Consider the following 21,153-nt stretch of genomic DNA (forward strand, 5'->3'; position numbering starts at 1 on the left):
AAGCCTTGCAAAGAAAACTCAAGATCCTGCGAGGTTTTGTCTGTAATGCGGCCTCCAGGCGATGGATTCTGTGGAGTGGAATCCTGGACACCACAGTGCTAAGGCATTCCAGCAGAGCGCTGTACAGGTCCAAGGGAGTGGACTCTAAACATGAAAAGGGTACCCAGTCCTTGAAGGTCCTCAAGGGACAGGAACCCGCCATGAATATTGGACTCTTCGTTTCTAAGCTGCCCTGTGCTTGGACGGGTAAGTGAAACCCCTTTGCTTATTGTGGGGTGTCCCAGTGATTGTAACAATCAGTCAAGCTAGCTAGAGGCTGGACACCTATGTGCGGTGAGCAGACGGAGTTTTGGGCTAGCTGTAGGTGTTTGCGAAGTGTACCTGTTTTGCTTGTGTCTGGCTGCTTTTTACCTGAATGATGGCGCACGACGGTGCGCCATTTCGCCTTGTTTCACCAGGGATCACGTGCGTTCACAAGAGTGCCGCTATGTTAGCAGTTTGGCGGCAATGGCGCAGGCGGCTTTGCCGCACATGCGCAGTAAACTTTTATCTGGGTGCATGAGGATTCACGTCATGCGTGAATACGGCCACGCCTGTTCACCAGGACCAGGCATGTATGGAACATACCGGCGCCAACACAGCTTATTTAAGCTGTGTAGGCCAAGCATGCAGTGCTTCCAGAGGCAGTGGGACACAGAGCAGGCTCTGAACAGTAACTTGCAGCGGTTCAATTATTCCTTTTTTTTTTTTTTTTTTTTACCGGGTCACGTGAGTCACCAAGTGTCGTTTGGCAGGCTAAAGGTGCTTAGCAGGATTGTTGCATAGGGGCTTGGTGAGCCCCATTAAAGGGTCTCCCTTCTGAGGTGTTTTAATACTACACCCAAGTACTCTTTTTGTGGCTGGTAAATGTCTTCAAAAAAGAGGAGCGGGACTAACACTACAGGGCAGGGCACACCGATGTAGTCAGTAGTTCCTGATGAATCTAGTCATATCCCCTGAAAGACCAGAGGCTTCCTGGCAATCTGAGCCACTGCGCCTATCTGGTATTGTGCCTAGTCAACGCCGCTGCTTCAGCCTTTATCACCAAGGATGAACTGTCCTCTGCCCTAGCCGGGTTAGAGCACAGGATTGCTGGCATTATTGCCTCCATCCTGCAGGGTGACAGGAGGCGTGACAGATCCCCCCCCCCCCCCCCCCCCTCCCTGGAGCCCCCTAGTCTGGAGCAGGAATGGGTTGAGGATGGGGCAGAGCTTAAAGCTCAGGACTCTGTGGAGGGCCTGGCAGATGAGTCGGCTTCCATGCAATCTCAACATCAACAGGAAGAGATCGAGTATCAATATCATCAACAACAAGATATCCAGTTGATGTCTGCCCCTCAGTCGCAGAGGCTTTTTATCCTGGCTCTAACAGAAATGGTTCATTCTGCCTTTAAGCTGCCTCTTGCAGAGGTGACTGAGTCCTCTTTGGGATCCCTGAGGCCTCTTCAGACCGCACAGGCTTTCCCCTTACACCCCCTGTTGGAACAGGCAGTGTATGCGGATTGGGAACATCCTGACAGGATTTTTGTTCCTTCTAAGGGGTTTTCCCTTTTTTATATCCCATGGATGAAAAGTTTGTTAAACAAATGGAGCATACCACCAGTAGATGCAGCAGTCTCTCTTCCTTAAACAAGAACGTAACTTGTCTGGTAGATAACTCACAGGGCTTAAAAGACCCTGTTGACAAGAAATTGGAGTCATTATTAAAAACTTGCTTTTTTTTCTCTGGCCAGTTCAGCTATTCAGCCAGCTGTTGCAGCAATTATCTGCCAGTCCGTAAAGGATCTGGTCAAATGGCCTAATAGGCCTAACCAGGAGGATGCTCTGCCTGAAAGTAAGACAGAGATATTTCTTGAACAATGTGTTCAATATAGCAGGTTTCTCGTTTGGCTCTCTCATCTGTACATATGCGCAGACTCTTGTGGCTTAAGAACTGGTGAGCCGAGCTTCCTTGTAAAAAGTTATTGGCAGTTTCCCTTTTTCATGGGGAATGTTTATTTGGTGATCATTTGGATATATATATCCAAAAGATTTCCGGAGGGAAGAGTTCTCTACTTCCTATGAAGAAAAGCACCAGACGTCCCTTGTTTACCTGGGGCTGCTTCCTCCAATGTCTCAGCGTCAAGGCGATTCCGCTGTCAATGGGGCACTAGGGGCAAGCCCCAGGGCCAGAAGAAGCCCTGGGTTCAAGATTCTTCTAAACCCAGCACCAAGCCCTCCTTTTGAGGGAACACCCCCACTCCATCCAGTGGGGGGAAGGCTGCTGCACTTTGCGGACATTTGGAGAACAATAATTCAGGACGTGTGGGTCACCTAAATTATATCTCGCGGCTACAAGATAGAGTTGCGGGGGTTTCCCCCTCAGGTTTTTAAGATCCCAGCGTTCCCTCTGATCCTCCAAAAAGAAACTTATTGCTTCAGTCACTACATCATCTAGTGCATCAAGGAGTGATTGTAGAGGTTTCGGTATCTGAAAGGGGCACAGGGTTTTACTCAAACCTGTTTATGGCTCAGAAACCAAATTGGGACACAAGGCCCATTTTGGACCTAAGATCCCTGAACAAGTATTTACTGATACAATCCTTTCGGATAGAGTTTGTCTGCTCAGCAGTAGCCTCACTCCAGAAGGGAGACTTTCTAGCCTCCATCGATATAAAAGACAAGTATTTACACGTACCTATCTTTCAGCCTCATCAGAGGTTCCTACGTTTTTGCAGTAGAGGAACATCATTTTCAGTTTGTGGCTCTACCCTTCGAGCTGGCTACAGCTCCCCGGGTGTTCACAAAGCTCCTAGCACCAGTACTGAGTCTTTTTAAGGGCCCAAGGGATCCTAGTGCTCGGCTATCTGGATGACCTCCTGCTCAGAGATCACTCATTACAGGCTCTAGAACAGAGCATAATATGCACAGTGCGGTATTTGAAAAGCTTAGGCTGAATCATAAGTACCAAAGTCGGCCTTGAAACCAGCTCAAAGTCTAAAGTATTTAGGTCTGATCCTAGATACGGTTCAAGCAAGAATATTCTTGCCACCTGTAAGAATCTGTGCCCTGAAGGTTCAGGTGCCTCAGATAAGGGGCGCCAGACAACCCTCCATTTTGGCTCTGTATGAGTCTTCTGGGGAGGATGGTATCTTCCTTTGAGGCAGTTCCCTATGCCCAGTTCTATTCCAGGCCTTTACAACAAGACATCTTGTTGGCCTGGATCAGAAGAGGAAAAGCCCTGGATTATTCAATGTGCTCATCTCCTCGGGTATGCTTAAGCCTAAACTGGTCGTTGCAGGATCAGAACCTGCAAAAGGGAAATTAATTTCTCCCGGTAACTTGGAGAGTACTGGCGAGGGAGTGACCCTAGAAGGGCTCGGGGGAAATGGTCAGAGGCAAAACAGATCCTGCCCATCAACGTCCTGGAATTAGGGGCAGTACGTCTGGCCCTACGATCCTGGACGGTGGAGCTTCAGGACTTCCCTGTCAGGGTTCAATCTGACAATGGCACTTCAGTGGCCTATATAAACCACCAAGGCAGTACCAGGAGTCTTTCAGCTCTGAAGGAAGTGAACCACATACTAGCCTGGGCAGAGGCACATGTGCCGATTCTATCGGGAGTAGAGAACTGGAAGGCAGATTATCTCAGCCATCAGCAGATCTGCCCGGGGGAATGGTTCCTACACTCAAAGGTGTTCCAGAAAATTTGCCAGTGTTGGGGATGGCCAGAGGTCGACCTATTGGCATCCAGGTTCAACGACAACTTACAGCAATTTGTGTCCCGCACAAGGGATCCACTGGCAATCGCAGCAGATCCCTGATAGTTCCATGGAGACAGTACTCCCTGGGTTATGCTTTCCCTCCGATCCCTCTCCTTCCACATTTGTGGCGCAGGATTTGGAAAGAGGGGGTTCCAGTCATTCTGGTGGCACCAGCATGGCCCAGAAGGCCCTGGTTCCCGGTAATTGTAAGACTGACAATAGACGGGCCATGGACGCTTCCTCATCACCCCGATCTACTGTCTCAAGGTCCTATATTCCACCCCAATTTACAGTCTCTAAATTTGACGGCATGGCTATTGAAGCCAGAGTGTTAAAGGACTGTGGCATCTCGGGATCTGTAGTGTCTACCCTAGTGAATGTTAGAAAAGCTGTCACTAGGAAAATTTATCATCATAAGGTCTAGAAGACTTGTATTGCTTGGTGTGAAGCCAGAAAATGGCATCCTTGGAAATATGTGATTGGGAGAATTCTCTTTTCTACAGTCAGCTGTGGAAATCAAATTGTATGCAAAGCCAATCAGAGGTCAAGTTTCGGCCCTATCAGTATTCTTCCAAAGTCTCTTAGCCTCCCATTCACTGATCCAAACCTTTTTTATGCATGGGGTAACTCGCTTGCTCCCCCCCCCCCCATTAGGTCACCTACTGTACGTGTCCGTGGGACTTGAACTTGGTGATGTCTGTGTTACAGAAACAACCACTTAAAACTATCAAGGAAATTCCATTAGACTTGCTGTCACGCAAGCTAGCCTTCCTGATGGCCATCACCTCGGCTAGAAGGGTGTCAGTTGGCGGCCCTTTCGTGCAGGAAACCATACTTGAGCCTTCACCATGACAGGGTCGTGTTATGACCTGTTCCATCCTTTTTTGCCAAAAGTGGTGTCGGCCTTTCATTTAAATCAGGACATTATTTTGCTTTTTTTCCCTCTCGGCCTCGCTCGGCGGAAGAGAGATGACTGCACTCATTGGACGTTGTCTGGGCGGTCAAGGTTTATTTGTCTAGCTCTGCAGAGATCCGAGGATCTCTTCCTCTTCCTCTTCCGCTACCTGATCTTCAGTGCATACATTCACAAAATGTTATCAAGTGGATGTTCGAGCAGCTGAGGATTTGGCTTTCAGTCGCAGTGGACTGCCGTATAAGTTCTGATGGCTATGGTTTGGCAGGGTGTCTCCCTCCCCCCAAGGCTTTTGCTCTGGGACATCCCAGTAGGTAATGAATATTAGCCTGACTCTGTGTCCCATGATGTATGAAAAATAAAATAGGATTTTTTTTCATCATACTTACCTATAAAATCCTTTTGAGTACATCATGGTACACAGATTCCCCCACCCCCCTTTTTCATTTTATTTATTTATTTTTTGAGGATTCAGTGCTTGCTACAAAACTGTGCTTCCTGTGTGAGAGGAGTTATATAGGGGATCACTTCCTGTCTGAAGACCTTTGGTCTACCAGTGTCCGTTCACCTGGAGATGAAGTATAACCCAGTAGGTAATGAATATTAGCCTGACTGTGTCCCATTAAAATTTTTTTTTTTTTTTTTTTTTTTTTTTTAATATCCAAAAATATATAAAAAAAACAAATGTATTCAACAGTTTAGGCCGATATACATTCTTCTGCATATTTTTGCTAAAAATCGCAATCTGCATATATTGATTGGTTTGTGCAAAAGTTATCGCGTCTACAAACTACGGGATAGATTTAGGGACTTTTCAATTTTTTTTTTTTTTTTTTTTTTGTTGTTTTAGTAGTAATGGTGGTGATCTGATTTTTAGCGGGACTGCGACATTTCGGCGGACAGATCGGATACTTTTGACACTTTTTTTTTTTTTTTTTTTTTTTTTAACGATTGACCATTATTCAGCAATCAGTGCTATAAATAGCCACTGATTACACTATAAATGTCACTGGCAGGGAAGGGGTTAACACTAGGGTCAATCAAGGAGTTAACTGTGTTCACTCACTGTATGCTTTAACTGGGGGGGGATGGGACTGACTGAGGGAGGAGATCGTGTGTTCCTAGTATATAGGAACACCGATCAGTCTCCTCCCCCTGACAGGACATGGATTTGTGTGTTTACACACACAGATCCATGTCCCTACTCTGTCACGAATGATTGCGGCCACCGGGCGCGCACATCGGCTCCTCCAGTGACCTGTGCCCTTCCTATACCCCTTAAAGTGCCCGCCAAAATTCGCGCAGGGGAGCCATTCTTGACGGTGGCCAGCATGTGGTTAAACAGAAGGGTTTGTATGTTCCTAAATAAGTGTCTTTACAACCACTTTAACTCATGACTGTTAACCTCTAAAAGGCTTTTAAAGCATTGCCTATGGACAATTTAGATACTGTAGTTAGTCGCCGTTTCGCAGGCCTGCTCAATTTTAAATCTTCATATGTTTTGCTATTTACTTAAAGCGGAGTTTCACCCACATTTTGAACTTTGCCCCCCCCCTCCCCTCCCCATCACTTTACGATTCCTCGTTGGACTTTTTTTGCACAAGAGAATGCTCCGCTTCCTGTGTACCTAGCCGCAGCGAGGTATGTCTTTTCAAGCTGTGCATTGGCATCTGGCAGTTTCATCAATCTCAGGAGTTAATGGGAAGCACAATGAGTGTGCTGTGCCTTGTAGGTTATGTGCATAAGTGAGACCTGAAGGTGCATGCTGGGTAGCCAGCTGCACTGTATCCTGGAAGGTAATGCCAGTGGGCTTCAGATGCCCACGCTGAAGATGGGAGCGAGCTCTGAGAGGACCGCAAAGTGAGTTTATAGCAAAAGTGTAGAAAACCTGCATTTAACTACTAATACCGTTTTTTGGTATAGCCTTAGGTGCTAACATCACGGGGGTCTTTTTTTTTTTTTTTTTTTTTTTTTTTTTTTAAATTTGATAAACGGCTGTGCAAATATCATATGGCATATACAGCCGACATTTTACTTTCCAGGGCCCAGATGGCAAGTGGTCAAGCGGGTACTTAACGCCACAAAAAAAAAAATCATCAGGTCCCCTAGAAGAGCAATACAAGACTCTTTGGATCGGGTATATATTTTAAGGGGGACTCCTTGCAAAAAAAACAATAAAAAAAAAAAAAAAAAAAAAAAAAAAAAAAGTGAAGTCTCCATAAAAATTCATACCAGACCCTAAATCGAGCCTAGCCAGCCAGTAAAAGTGTGTGTGTGTGTGTGTGTGTGTGTGTGTGTGTGTGTGTGAGGGGGGTACATGCTTGATGCTCCTGAACCTTACCAGGCCACAAATCTTTAACAAGGGGGTGTATGTTGATGAGTACAGTGGTTGTTGTAGGGATCTGCTGGCAGGGGTTTTATAGAAATATGGACACCCAGTTTAATAAAGGGGTCCCCTGATACCACCAAGCCCCTCCGTGAATGAGTACGGAGTACATAGTATCCTCACTAATTCAGTAAAAAAAAGTAAATGCAGCCTTTCTGTTTTATTTATTCATTAGGTACTTCTATACCGCTGTCAATTTATGCAGCTCTTTAGATATATATTGTACATTTACATCAGTTACTGCCCCAAAGGAATTTACAATCTAAGGTCCCTAACTCGCATTCACATACTAGGGACAATTTAGACCGCTGCCAATTAACCTAGCAGCATGTCTTTGGCATGTGGGAGGAAACCCACGCAGGTACAGGGAGAACATGCAAACTTCAGGCAGGTAGTGTCTTGGTTGGGGTTTTTACCAGCAACCCTAGTGCTGCTAGGCAGAAGTGCTAACCAACTGGCCATTGCGCTGCCCATATTTTCATTACTTACCTTATGTCATCAATGGGCTTGATTTACTAATGGCAAATAGACTGTGCACTTTGCAAGTGTGGTTTCTCCAGAGCTTAGTAAATGAGGTAAAGCTTCACTTTACCAACAAATACCCTATCACATGCAAGGAAAAAATATATAAAAAACTCATTTTTGCTTGCAGGTGATTTGTATAATGTAAGTCAGCAGAGCTTCCCCCTCATTTACTAGGCTCTGGAGCAACTGCATTTGCAAAGCGCACAGTCTATTTGCCATTAGTAAATCAACCCCATTGTGCCTATGTACTGTAGTTCTCTCTATAATTCAGGCAGCTCATGGCTTGTGTGAGGGGCCTGCGGAGTGCTCTATATATAGTATCCTGAAAACAACACCGTATTAAAGGCTAAGTTCACCCTTTTGTGTTTTTTTTTTTTTTTTTTTTCCCCCCACGCCCTTCTTATTTTTATGACTTACCCCTCTCCTGGCTGCACTGAACTTACATGCTCCTCTGTTATGAATTTTAAAAGATGGTGCCCCAAGCGTTGCGCTTTCTGTGGGGTACAGGTAACCATTGGAGATGAGATTAAGGTTCTGTCTTAACATGTTCGCACCAAACCATGGCTGTTTGGATGTTAAAAGCCCAAACATTTAGTGGAAGCCAAATGTTTTGTATGAATATTGTATTACTACTGCTATTCTACATGACCGCTTCATGCTGTCAGTGGTTGTTTGGGAGGCCGACATGTCCATGTACTAATTCCCCACATCCCTGGCCTAGTGGTTGTGAGGGGTCTGTGGGCAGGGGGCTTATCAGATCCTGGACGCCCCCTTTTAACAATAAGAGGGCAAATAGATACTGCAACTCCCATGTGAATATGCACATGTACACAGTACCCCTACTCATTCACCCAAAAAAATGTAAACTATAAACATTTTGTTTGACAAGTCCTTAAAGCGGCTCCATTGCAAAAAAAAGTGACAGCTTCCTGTATTGACAGTAGAGATTGCTGAGCCTAGGCAGGGAGCCTAGGAGGAAGGGGTAAGTATTTAGAATTTTTTTTTTTTTTTCTTGTTTGCAGGAAACAATTTTGAAATGACATCTTCCTTATAAAGAAAGTTAAGGAATGTTAGTTTTAAATGTAAATTGGTGCATTTTATTACTCCTGTAGTGGTACCCCATAAGTTCCTCTGGTCGATGATTGAATGTAGTAAAAGAACAGTCCCTGCATGTTTCCTGGTAGCAGCGATGATTCTTTCCCCGGTCATGCAGAGGCTGTAAGCACAAACACAGCAATGGTTACATACTGTACACACAGACACAGTAACCAGTCTAGGGGATGTCTTTTTGATCTTTAATGATGAAGAAACTTGTAACTGAAGAGGGGAATAAGGCATGGGATGCTATAATCAATGCTAGGTCCAATAAAAAGGACACTAACTTTGCTGTCCTACAAATGGTGTTTTCTGACTTCTGAGCCTGGAAGGAATGGTCAGATCAGAAGCACTGAGAACTTTACCCCATACTGCCACACTGGCTCTTATATCCTTAAAAGCACAACCGTCACCCATATCAGCAAACAGTAGTTTACTCATGAGGCCACAGAAAAGCGGCTCAGACTTGGCTTCCTGGTATCCTCTTGTGAGATTTTAGCTGGCTTGGATTCTTCAGGGTGAAGTCTCAGTGGTGTCTCTGTAGTTGCAGGTGTAGGTCCCTCAGCTCTGCCACAGCTGGGGCCCTAGTGGACATCAATACAGATAAGCAGCAAGGCCTTCAGGAACTGCAGCTTCTCAAGCAGGTGAAGCTTCTAGACTAGGTGGGTAAAGCTGTCCCCACAGCACATGCTAGGCTCCAACCAGACTGTAGGGTCAACAACATAGAAAGTTCAACAGCAACTTCCCAGGCCTCAGCCTCAGGCAAAAGACTCGGCACATGGCTTCTTCAAATATTTATACCCTCCCTCATCATGCCCCAGTGGTCTGCACCTCCTTTTAGGATGGCTGGGAGAAATATTAACTCAGCTTAGTATTAAAATCTCCTATTATAGCCAGAGACACCTACTGGCAACAGTGAGAAATTGAAATCCCACTGGGCCAAGTGCAAAACTATACAAATCAAGCTGGGCTGATTATCACCCAACCAAAATAAAATGTCCTACCATCTAACAACTTATCTATTAGAGTGCTACACTACAATGTTAACACCGCTGCTTCTGTGAAAATATAAGCGATATTGAAAATAAAGTTTGCAGTCCTGCCTATGGAGTAAAGATGCTTGTCAAATGCTAGGAAATGACCAAACTGCAAAAAAAAACCTGTATGTCTTCTCATGGGGGGTGTATAAGTGTAAGTCCTCTGTAGAGATAGTGAGAGCATTATTAAAATGAATACACTTAAACCTCTGGGAAAGACATACGTTGCTTAAAGAGTAACTCAATTTTTGTTTTAAAAAAAAATCCTCTTGATCAATGTACTTTGCAAGGATTTAAACACATTTTTTAATGGAGTCCTATTTGTTTCTACTGAGATGTGTTTCACTGTCCTTTTGGGATACTGATTCTGAATGGGAATGTTTGTTTAATAAAATAAGCTGATGCACTTTTAGCATTCTAAAATGAGGAAAGCTGCAGTGTCTGCATCCCTTTTTTAGAAGTAATTAGCCCTTAGGGAGCATCTCACCAAAAATATAATTCCTGTTGCAGAGGATATCTAACATGACTTACACCTTGGTGCAGAATTTTGGAAAAATCACTAAGCCAATCAAGCAGGAAATAAAATTTCAGGGGAAGTTCTGTACACACATTGTGTACAGAAGGCCTCCAGGTTGTCATATTGTATTGAATTTTACAGAAAATACATTGACTGGAGATTAAAAAGGAAAGGTAATTTTAATACCATTAAAACATTGATTTGCTATTTTTTTCACATGTAGAGTTACCCTTTAATTCCATTCACTGCTGTCTGAAAATGTATCAGTCCTTTACTACATGAATATTGATCAGTTAGACTTTTACCATTGTTTACTGGACATAAATGGGCATTAATGTTTTTTGGATAAATTTTATTGGCTTATAAATTGTGTGAGTACAAATTTGAATGGCATGTACTTTGTTTATGAAAAAAATACTTGTTTTAACGTACAGTATACTGCATTGCTATTTTGCTTGTTTTTTTTTTTTTTGTTTTTTTTTATATTCTACTTTTAACTTATATCTTACAGTTAGCAAGATTTCTTCCAAACCGTAAAATGTATCTGGAGAACAATAATGATGTCCCACGTGTAAGTAAAATTGATGTGGAGAAGATTCAGTCCAGTGCTCCACACCACTCTGGTTTGAATGGATGTGTGGGCACAGATGCAGTGGCCCTTGATCACAATGAGCTCATACTTCTGGACAGATTTCAGAGAGCTGCAGATGCTACGGGAAACTGGGAAAAGTCTTACCAGAATGGGCAGGAATGTTGTATAGCCCTTGGGGAAGATTATGTCCCTACACCTGTACAAGGAAGGTAAGTTGTTTTTAGATACTCTTTAACCCTATTTGTAAAAGGTAGTTTGGACAATAAATGCTTGCCTAATAGAGAAGGGTAGGATGCCGCCTGACATTTATACCAGGCCCTCCTCGAGGATAAGTATCTGGTATGTATTCTCATGGGTAACAACACTCAGGTGTTCTTTTTTTTTTTTTTTAAAGATGCTTTGGGATGTTTATTAGATATGACCACATTGATACATGGGTTACAGCAGATGATTTATTGTGTAGCCAGGTGTTTTGCTACAAATGAGAGAAACACTGGCTGCAGCCCTGTGATACTGAACTGCTTAACAACTGTTTCAGCAAGAGGTGGGAGCTGCTGAGTAGGAAGGGCTGAATAAATTGAATTGTACAGCAATGAACTGTAGTTTAGAGGAGAGACTATGCTGTAGTGATCAAAAGCTTTTGAACTACATTCCCCAGAGGATATGGCCAGGAGGAGGGAAGAAAGCTGCATTTTCCTAAGCTGTGCAGGGCTTAAATTCCTCTCCCTATAAGTGCACATCACTGTTCAGAATGCATCATCACCACTGCATATTAGCGTCCTGAGTGAGATCTGGAGTGCTGAGTTTGGGGGTGCTAACACAGTCATCTGGGTGCAGAGCATAGACTAAACGCTATGTGTGATTGGATGGTGAGCTGCAATATTGCTGGGAGCGGTGAGCTGCTGCTGTGGGGTTTTACTTGCTGCTAGATGGACTTGGCCCTTTAGGCACTAACCATACAACCATCTAGTAGCCTTATTGCTGCCTGCAGGCTTGACTGGGACTGAATCCTGTGCACCAACAGTACAACTGGGCTCCAACACTAGCCAACTGAAGTGTTAGAACTAAAGACTGCACCTTTACGGCTGCTACACAGAGACCTTTGTCTATTGCTTATGCCAAGAGGTGCCTTTTTGACTTGGATATGATGCAATATCCTCTTTCTCCTAGAGTGCACTCTAGACTAGTTGTTCACATTGCAGGTAATGATAATATGCATTGTTGTTTGCTGACTTTGCTGATTTATGTGTGCAGACTCCAATCTAGTGGTACAGAACTCTATTCAAAGTTACTTTGGCATAGTGATTATAATGTGTAGCAAACTGTGTCTAAATTGCCAATCTGTATGCTCAAACCACCAATTATTCTAACTAGTACTTTGAATTCAGTTACCACTAAATGGTCTTGTGTATATTTCCAGATACTAATTCACAGTTGAGTTAAAGGTATCCATACTGGCATTCTTGCATCAGTTTTAATGCAACCAGGCATGCCAGGGGGGCTGAGGTTATTCATTGAGTTAAGGAAAAGAATAGAGGACCCAATAGACCAAGTGGTTCCTGTGGAGGTAGCGCTACATAAAGGGGCTAGTCCAGGATTTCTGTTCTGCGAGTTAAGACAGCAAGCCAGAGTCATCATGGATGCAAGTGGTCACCACAACCTTTGTGACACCCTCAGGACTACCACTCACCTCTTTCTTCAGACATAGGAATGCTGGTAGAGAGTTTAGTGAAGAGTTTTTCAAGATTTAACAATGGGTACAGAAAGCTGTGGGTTTACTCCAGGCAAGTCCCTGTACCCCCTGAGGAAGAGGACTTTGACACTTGGAAAGACAAAGCAATGCAAGCTGTGGAAAAATGGGAGTTGGTAGCCACCATAAAGAGACAGAATAATCAAACGTCTACCTACCAGCACCTGCTTCTGATGTCATCCGTAACCTAAAATGAGATAAGCTGGGTTGTAATGGTGCGAAGTGTCTGGAAGCAATTTGAGAAGTCTATGCCACTGTTTCTCAACTCCAGTCTTCAAGGTGTCCCAACAAATCATGTTTTTAGGACTTCCCTCGGATGAAACGGCTGTGGTAAGTATTAAGGCAGTGAAACTGATCAAATCACCTGTGCAAAATAATGGAGAGCCTGAAAACATGACCTGTTGGGGCGCCTTGAGGACTGGCATTGAGAAACCCTGGTCTATGCTAAGGTTAGAGCTACGCAGAACTATCCTACCTCCCATGAAGCACACTTATCGAAGTAGAGAAGTTGTCTGCGTTTGTCAGACACCTGGTTAAGACCCTCCAACAGGTTATACTAAAAGGTGGGGTGGAGACCAACACTGCAAGAAAAACTCTGCTTGCTAAAGGGGCATAACCTCAAGATCCGATTAATGCTTAAAGTCCAGGCAAGAGAGCAGAGTGACCGGTTGTCAAAGTAAGAAACAGCTGCACCTCACATGGGCTCCAAGTAAAGTTTATTGGAATATCAAAACCTCCAAAATTATACTAGAGGACACCAGCAGTGGTCAAGGTAGATGCGTTTCACACAGCAGAAATGTGCTTAATTATTACAAAGGCATGCCTAACTGATGCGTGTTTTATATAGATCTATCCCCTGTACAGTCAATCAGAGGCAGATGAAAACCTTGAACATTGACTAAATCAAAACATACAAGTATAAAAACATTGACCAAGTGAAACATTTTAGAATAAATGTCGGTTCACACAGGGGTGGCTTCAAAGTCATGTGACTCTGAAGCAGCCCCGCACAGTGTGACCGCAGCACGGCTTGCAAACAACTTCTTTAATAGAAATCAATGCAGTCCGCTCCGACGTCACCCCAAAGTAGTACAGGAACCTTTTTTCTAAGTTGGAGCAACTTGAGTCGCTCCTATTAGAATGGTTCCATTGTATTGAATGGAGCGCAACTTGTCAAGCTGACAGATTGCCCCTGTGTGAACCGGCAGTAAAAGAATCAATAGAAGAAAAACAAATCATAAAACGTGAATACATGCAAGATGAGAAATATCAAATCACATGTTTTCAATGAAAAAAGACCTTGGGTAAACATTGACAAACCAGAATTAAAAGTTCATGATATATGACTACAGATGCACTAACTGTTGCATGTGGAAACATATTGTACCATGTCACAACTCTGGATATGTATAAAGTCGCACAACACCAGAAATATCAGATGGTGCCGGTGACAGATGGTGCTGGTGGTAGCCTGTGTGACAGATGGTGCTGGTGGTAGCCTGTGTGACAGGTTCTCTTTATGGGGGGGGAGTGTTGTGCAGACATTAATAACAGTAAAATCACACACAGATCTCAGATCTCTCCTTCTCTCTCCTCACACTATTGGTGTGTGAGGAGAGAGAGATCCCTGGAAACCGCCGTATTGTTTTATTCCTTTACCTGGTGTGATTGGACACAGCCGATCACGTGGTAAACAGCCAATTTTATTGGCTGTTTACCCTGATTGGGGATGCGCTGTGTCCGAGCGACAAGCGTCATCGCCGCGTTGCACCCCCCCACGTGCGCAAAGTCATATGACGTTTGGTCAGGATAATTGACCTACTTTGCGCACGTCATTTTGTAATATGGCAGGCAGGAAGTGGTTAAAATACTTATGTAGATGGGAAGGAGCGCTTTTAGCAGTGAAAGGCTTCATTGTGTTTTAGGTAGGGGTAATTCAAACCCTGAATATCATGACAATGTGATTGTCTTTTGAGAGTAAGGTTTGGTGATTGGTGGATCACACTAATGCCCCGTACACACGGTCGGATTTTCTGACGGAAAATGTGTGATAGGACCTTGTTGTCCATCACACATTTTCCATCGGATTTTCCGACACACAAAGTTTGAGAGCAGGCTATAAAATTTTCCAACAACAAAATCCGTTGTCGGAATTTCCGATCGTGTGTACACAAATCCGACGCACAAAGTGCCACGCATGCTCGGAATAAATAGAGATGAAAGCTATAGGCTACTGCCCCGTTTAGAGTCCCGACATACGTGTTTTACGTCACCGCGTTCAGAACGATCGGATTTTCCGACAACTTTGTGTGACCATGTGTATGCAAGACAAGTTTGAGCCAACATCCGTCGGAAAAAATCCTAGGATTTTGTTGTCTGAATGTCCGATCAATGTCCGACCATGTGTACGGGCATAAAGGAAACCTGGGAGAAACACCCAGGAGAATAGAAGGTAGGAGACTAAATGAGAAAGATGATGATTATTACGGTGATCCATAAAAAAAATAAACATAACTAGCCACTTGCCTTAATGGGCTTCTGTAACTTGTCCTATAATTTGTAACTTGGTGTCCTACCCCTTACTAATAATCAGGAGAGATCGCTGTACTAACGTCGGATAGTTGGTACAGTGGCTCCTACTGAGCTGTGAGATGGGTTGAATGGAAAAACAACTAGTAGTGTCTACTAGACTGAAGTAATCTGTCTGTGGGGCCATCATGGGTTTCATTGACCTGGGGACTGATAAAGAGCAATTGCAAATATCTGGGTATGAAAAGTCTTTGCAGCCACAAGTGAATAAAACACATTGCCATTTTGAGCATCCAAGTTAAGAAATTGTGTCCTAGTATAAAAACCTCAAAGTATATTGCATTGGTTGGGGTGGGAGGAATTGAAAAGGAGGCAGCACAGGGTAATATGTCTATTCCAGATAAAGCTGTGTTATTTGGCGTATTCGGGTAAATTTCCTCTATGGGTGTTCATGTTTATAAGATTGATAGGAAGAGCTTGATGTCTGGAAATTAGAGATCATGGAAGCTATTATTGATAAGTAGGCTTCTCCCAGTCCCAAGTGTCTAGTTGTAAGTGAGCAGTCCTTTTGAGTAAGTTGATAGTGGAGCATAAGTTTGAGTGTTCAGGATGCATCAAGGTTGCAATTGTAGTCAAAACTGAAAATGTTGGGCAGAGGATTTGAGTGCAATGTATCAAATAAGGTGTGTAAAGACATACAAACGTGATATTCTTAGCAAATTTTAAGTAAGTGTTAAAAACAAGTAAAATACTTTTTTCAAAGTACAGTATATGGAAACGAGCAACAGAGCTAATTTGAAAGGGTGCTGATGGCCAGAGGGTTAAGGAGCAAGATCTTTCAGGTAAGATGCTGTGGGCTTCTACGCTGTCTGCCTGGTTACTTTGGTTGAGAGAGGAGTTAAAGGTGAAAGATTTCCATCATTAAGTTTGCAAGATTTGGAACTTGAAGAAACACGGCTAAGTTCTGTAAGTAGTTTTTTTCACTTTTAATCCAGGGCTGTTAAGGACTGAGTCTTGCCTTTTGTATTGGGAGGGGAACCCATCTGTACTTCATATTATGGGAATTCAGAAGTTGGAGGATCAATTTCAAAGATCTGTTTTCTGTACTGTTATTGGGACAATATCCAAAAAGATTTAATTCTTATGACCTTGAATCTGAGTTTTACCCTAAAAGATTTATGATCCTCACCTTGGTTCTAAAGAAGTGTGATTTGACAATCACATCCTAGGGAGTATAATCTGATCTAGAGGCAATCGATCTGTGTATTCTCTTAATTTCAAGGTGTAGGTCCTCTTCATCGGATTACTTTTTCTGAATTGCAGAGTCGCTTTCATAAACTGTACCAAACTCACAGCTGCTGCTACTGTGAACTTGTCTTAACTACTTGAGCTCCAGGCCATTTTATCAACAGCCTGTGGGAGTAAGTGATCAAGGAAGAAGTTCAACAAAATAGCTGTGATATACTTATCAATCAGGACTATATAATGGTTAACATAGCATATACAGCAAATTGCAGTGGCCAGGAATATATAAAGTGCCTTGAAAAAGTATTCATACCCCTTGACATTTTCCACATTTTGTCATTTTGCAACCAAAAATGTAAATGTCTTTTTGGGGGTTTTTATGTGATCAACGCAAAGTGGCACATAATTGTGAAGTGGAAGGAAAATGATTAATGGTTTTCACTTTTGTAAAAAAAAAAAAAAAAAATCTCTGAAAAGTGTAGCATGCATTTGTATTCAGCCCCCCTGAGTCAATACTTTGTAGAACCACCTTTCACTGCAATTACGGCTGCAAGTCTTTTTAGGTACAGTGCCTTGCAAAAGTATTAACCCCCCCGGCTTTTTACCTATTTTGTTACATTACAGCCTTTAGTTTAATGTTGTTTTTTTTTTATCTGAATTATATTGATGGATCAAAACACAATATTCTAAGTTGGTGAAGTAGAATATATACATAAAACTATTTTTCAGAAATAAAAAAATAATTCGCATGTGTGTAGGTATTCACCCCTTTGTTATGAAGCCCATAAAAAGCTCTGGTGCACCCAATTACCTTCAGAAGTAACATAATTGGTGAAATGATGTCCACCTGTGTGAAATCTAAGTGTCACATCATGATCTGTCATTGCATATACACACCTTTTGAAAGGCCCCAGAGGCTGCAACACCTAAGCAAGAGGCACTACTAACCAAACACTGCTATGAAGACCAAGGAACTCTTCAAACAAGTAAGGGAATATGTTGTTGAGAAGTTCAAGTCAGGGTTAGGTTATAAAAAAATATCCAAATCTTTGATGATCCTTAGGAGCACCATCAAATCTATCATAACCAAATGGAAAGAAAATGGCACAGTAAACCTGCTAAGAGACGGCCGCACACCAAAACTCACGGACCGGGCAAGGAGGGCATTAATCAGAGGCAGCACAGAGACCTAAGGTAACCCTGGAGGAGCTGCAGAGTTCCACAGCAGAGACGGGAGTATCTTTACATAGGATGACAATAAGCCGTACACTCCATAGAGTTGGGCTTTATGGCAGAGTGGCCAGAAGAAGGCCATTACTTTCAGCAAAAAACTAAATGACACGTTTTGAGTTTGCGAAAAGGCATGTGGGAGACTCCCAAAATGTATGGAGGAAGGTGCTCTGGTCTGATGAGACTAAAATTGAACTTTTTGGCCATCAAAGAAAATGCTATGTCTGGCGCAAACCCAACACATCCCATCACCCAAAGAACACCATCCCCACAGTGAAACATGGTGGTGGCAGCATCATGCTGTGGGGATGTTTTTTAGCAGTCGGGACTGGCAAACTGGTCAGAGTTGAGGGAAAGATGGATGGTGCTAAATACGGGGATATTCTTGAGCAAAACCTGTACCACTCTGAGTGTGATTTGAGGCTAGGACGGAGGTTCACCTTCCAGCAGGACAATGACCCCAAACACACTGCTAATGCAACACTTAAGTGGTTTAAGGGGAAACCTGTAAATGTGTTGGAATGGCCTAGTCAAAGCCCAGACCTCAATCCAATAGAAAATCTGTGGTCAGACTTAAAGATTGCTGTTCACAAGTGCAAACCATCCAACTTGAAGGAGCTGGAGCAGTTTTGTAAGGAGGAATGGGCAAAATCCCAGTGGTAAGATGTGGCAAGTTCATAGAGACTTATCCAAAGCGACTTGGAGCTGTGATAGCCGCAAAAGGTGGCTCCACAAAGTATTGACTTTAGGGTGGTGAATGCTTACGCATATTGACTTTTTCTGTTATTTTGTCCTATTTGTTGTTTGCTTCACAATAAAAAAAAAAATCTTCAAAGTTGTGGGCATGGTCTGTAAATTAAATGATGCAAATCCTCAAAGAATCTATGTTAATTTCAGGATGTCAGGCAAAACACGAAAAATGCCAAGGAGGGTGAATACTTTTGCAAGGCACAGTATGTCTCTACCAGCTTTGCACATCCAGAGATAGAAATTTTTGCCCATTCTTCTTAGCAAAATAGCTCAAGCGCTGTCAGATTAGATGGAGAGTGTCTATGAACAGCAATTGTCAAGTCTTGCCACAGATTCTCAATTGGATTTAGGTCTGGACTTTGACTGGGCCATTCTAACATATGAAAGTGCTTTGATCTAAACCATTCCATCGTAGCTCTGGCTGCATGTTTAGGGTTGGAGTCCTGGAAGGTGAACCTCTGCCCCAGTCTCAAGTCTTTTGCAGACTCTAACAGGTTTTCTTCTAAGATTGCCCTGTATTTGGCTACATCCATCTTCCCATCCAATCTGATCAGTTTCCCTGCTGAAGAAAAGCATCCCCACAACATGCCACCACCATGTTTCACTGTGGGGATGGTGTGTTCAGGGTTATGTGCTGTTAGTTTTCCGCTACACATAGCATTTTGCTAATAGCAATTCTGAAGGCAATTGGCTCCACTAGATTTTAGTTAGGGGTATCAGAGTAAAGGGGGCTGAATACAAATGCATACCACACTTTTCAGATATTTATTTGTAAAAAAAAAAATAAATAAAAATTGAAAACCATTTTCTCAGTTTCCTTCTACTTCAGAATTGTGTGCTACTTTGTTTTTGGTCTATCACATAAAATCCCAATGAAATACATTTGTTTTTTGGTTGCAATATGATAATGTAGAAAATGTCAAGAGGTATGAATACTTTTTAAAACACTGTAACTTGCAACATGGCATATATTGTGTAGTAGCCAGGACTGTTTAACTTGCAGCATAGGGTAAAGCAGTCAGAACTATGTAATATACAACAAATTATATAGTGTGCAGTGGTGAGAACTGTAATGTACAACATGGCCTATAGGGTGCAGATGTTTTGATTATGTAGTATTTACAATACTAAGGATTATGTAACCTAAAATATTGCATATAGAGTTCAGTAGGTAAAGCTGCATAATGTACAAGACCTATAACTTGCAGAGGTCAGGACTATGTATAGCCTATAGAGTGCTTTGGTCAGTACTAAGTAATGTACAACATAGAACTAGTTAACATATCATATTGAGTGCAGCAGTCAGGGTGAAGTAATGTATAACATAGTACATATGGTGTATAGTAGACAGAGTGCAGAAATCGGGACTAAGAAATAGCTCAACACAGCTTGAATAGTGCAGTGGTCTTAAGTAAGTTTACTTTATGTTGGCGCTTGGCATGCCTCTTTTGTTGGTGCTCAAAGGGAGCAGTGTTTACTTCGGAAACACTGTACGTGTCTACAGGTCCCATGAAACTTCCTTTTAGCTACCTTGTCTCTGGAGATTGACCTAGGTTTGAAATTATTAAGACCGCATTGGGTTGAATATCCCTGTGTTTAGCTCTGCCTACATAAAGTCACTGATAGTGACATGCTTTGCTGTTGGTCTAGTTGGGCTAGAAACATGTGGCCCTGGTGCACAGTTCCAATGATGCCCCTACTGCAGATGGGAATTCTATTTCCTGTGTAAATATAATGTTGGCAGGATTCCAGATTAATGTGTTTGTAAACACTTTATCTATCTTCCACTTTTTTTTTTTTTTTTTTTTTTTTTTTTTTTATTTTATTTATTTTTTCTTCCTCCTAAATACTTATGAGTCCTATTCAGATCCAGTGATGTGCCCAAGAACAGCAGCATTGCTCTCGCTCTTATCACAGGGACTAGGGCAGCAGTGGGAGCCATTTTGTGTATAGTTACTTTTGTAACTATACACAACTTTTCCTTTTTTGTGTATAGTTACTTTTGTAGAGCAAATTGCAATTGTGTTGCATACTCCACATGAATATCCATAACCTGATGCTGTAACTATTTTTATTACATATGTGGGCTTGTCATTTATAGTGTACATAAAGCCAAAAGCTTTAATAGCATTTTGAATAGCGTAGGGAAGAAAAAAGCTCATATGAAGGTAACGTTTGCGTTCATCTGGGGAAATATCTCTTCACGTTTTGTCTTGGATATGTAGCACAAGAGAAGAAATCATCTCAAAGTGAGGGAAGATTTCCCTTCACCTCTAACACTCATAAAATGTGAAGTTTAGGATTTCCCCTCTGTCTTGGTGCCAGTGGTCACCAGGACAAATGGGTGAATCTCCCAAGCAGGGGCACAAACCACGATCAGTTCCTTTTTTTTCTTTTTTTCCTGGATAAAAAAAAAAAAAAATGCCTTTTACCTACACTTTAAACAGAGATCCCCTTTATGTCTTAACATATTTTAGTATCTAACTATATTATCTAAAAGGAGCATTACAACCTAAAGCAAACCCTTAGCTTAAATAATTGTCTGATTTTACTTATCCTTAAGCGACCCGTGATGATTGATAAGTTTCCCCCTACTTGACACTGAAAATCTGGACAACTAAATGCTGATTCATTTCTCTTGTACACTGATAAAACATTTAAATTATAATTGCTCAGGCTTTCTATTTTTTTTCTCTGTAAATTTTGTACCAAAGTGATATTACAGCAATAGCATCTATACTTTGTGTGAAGAGAGGTCAGTCACAATCGGGGTATTTTCTTGGAACAAAAATAGATTTAAATG

The 21,153-nt window shown here is 42.4% G+C and overlaps 1 protein-coding gene across 2 annotated transcripts in view; it reads left to right on the forward strand.

Moving 5' to 3' along the window:
• OCA2 (OCA2 melanosomal transmembrane protein) overlaps positions 1–21,153 on the forward strand; it is a 698,229-nt gene that overhangs the window by 153,373 nt on the left and 523,703 nt on the right. The window contains exon 2 of one of the 2 annotated variants that reach the window (XM_073614631.1): positions 10,766–11,055. The exons of the other annotated variant lie outside the window; for it this stretch is intronic. Coding sequence (XP_073470732.1) covers positions 10,793–11,055 — 263 coding nt within the window. The 5' untranslated portion in view covers positions 10,766–10,792. The remainder of the gene's footprint in view (positions 1–10,765; positions 11,056–21,153) is intronic. 2 annotated transcript variants of the gene reach the window in all.

This window comes from Aquarana catesbeiana, linkage group LG02, assembly GCF_042186555.1.
Source record: "Aquarana catesbeiana isolate 2022-GZ linkage group LG02, ASM4218655v1, whole genome shotgun sequence".
NCBI classification, from domain to species: Eukaryota; Metazoa; Chordata; class Amphibia; order Anura; family Ranidae; genus Aquarana; species Aquarana catesbeiana.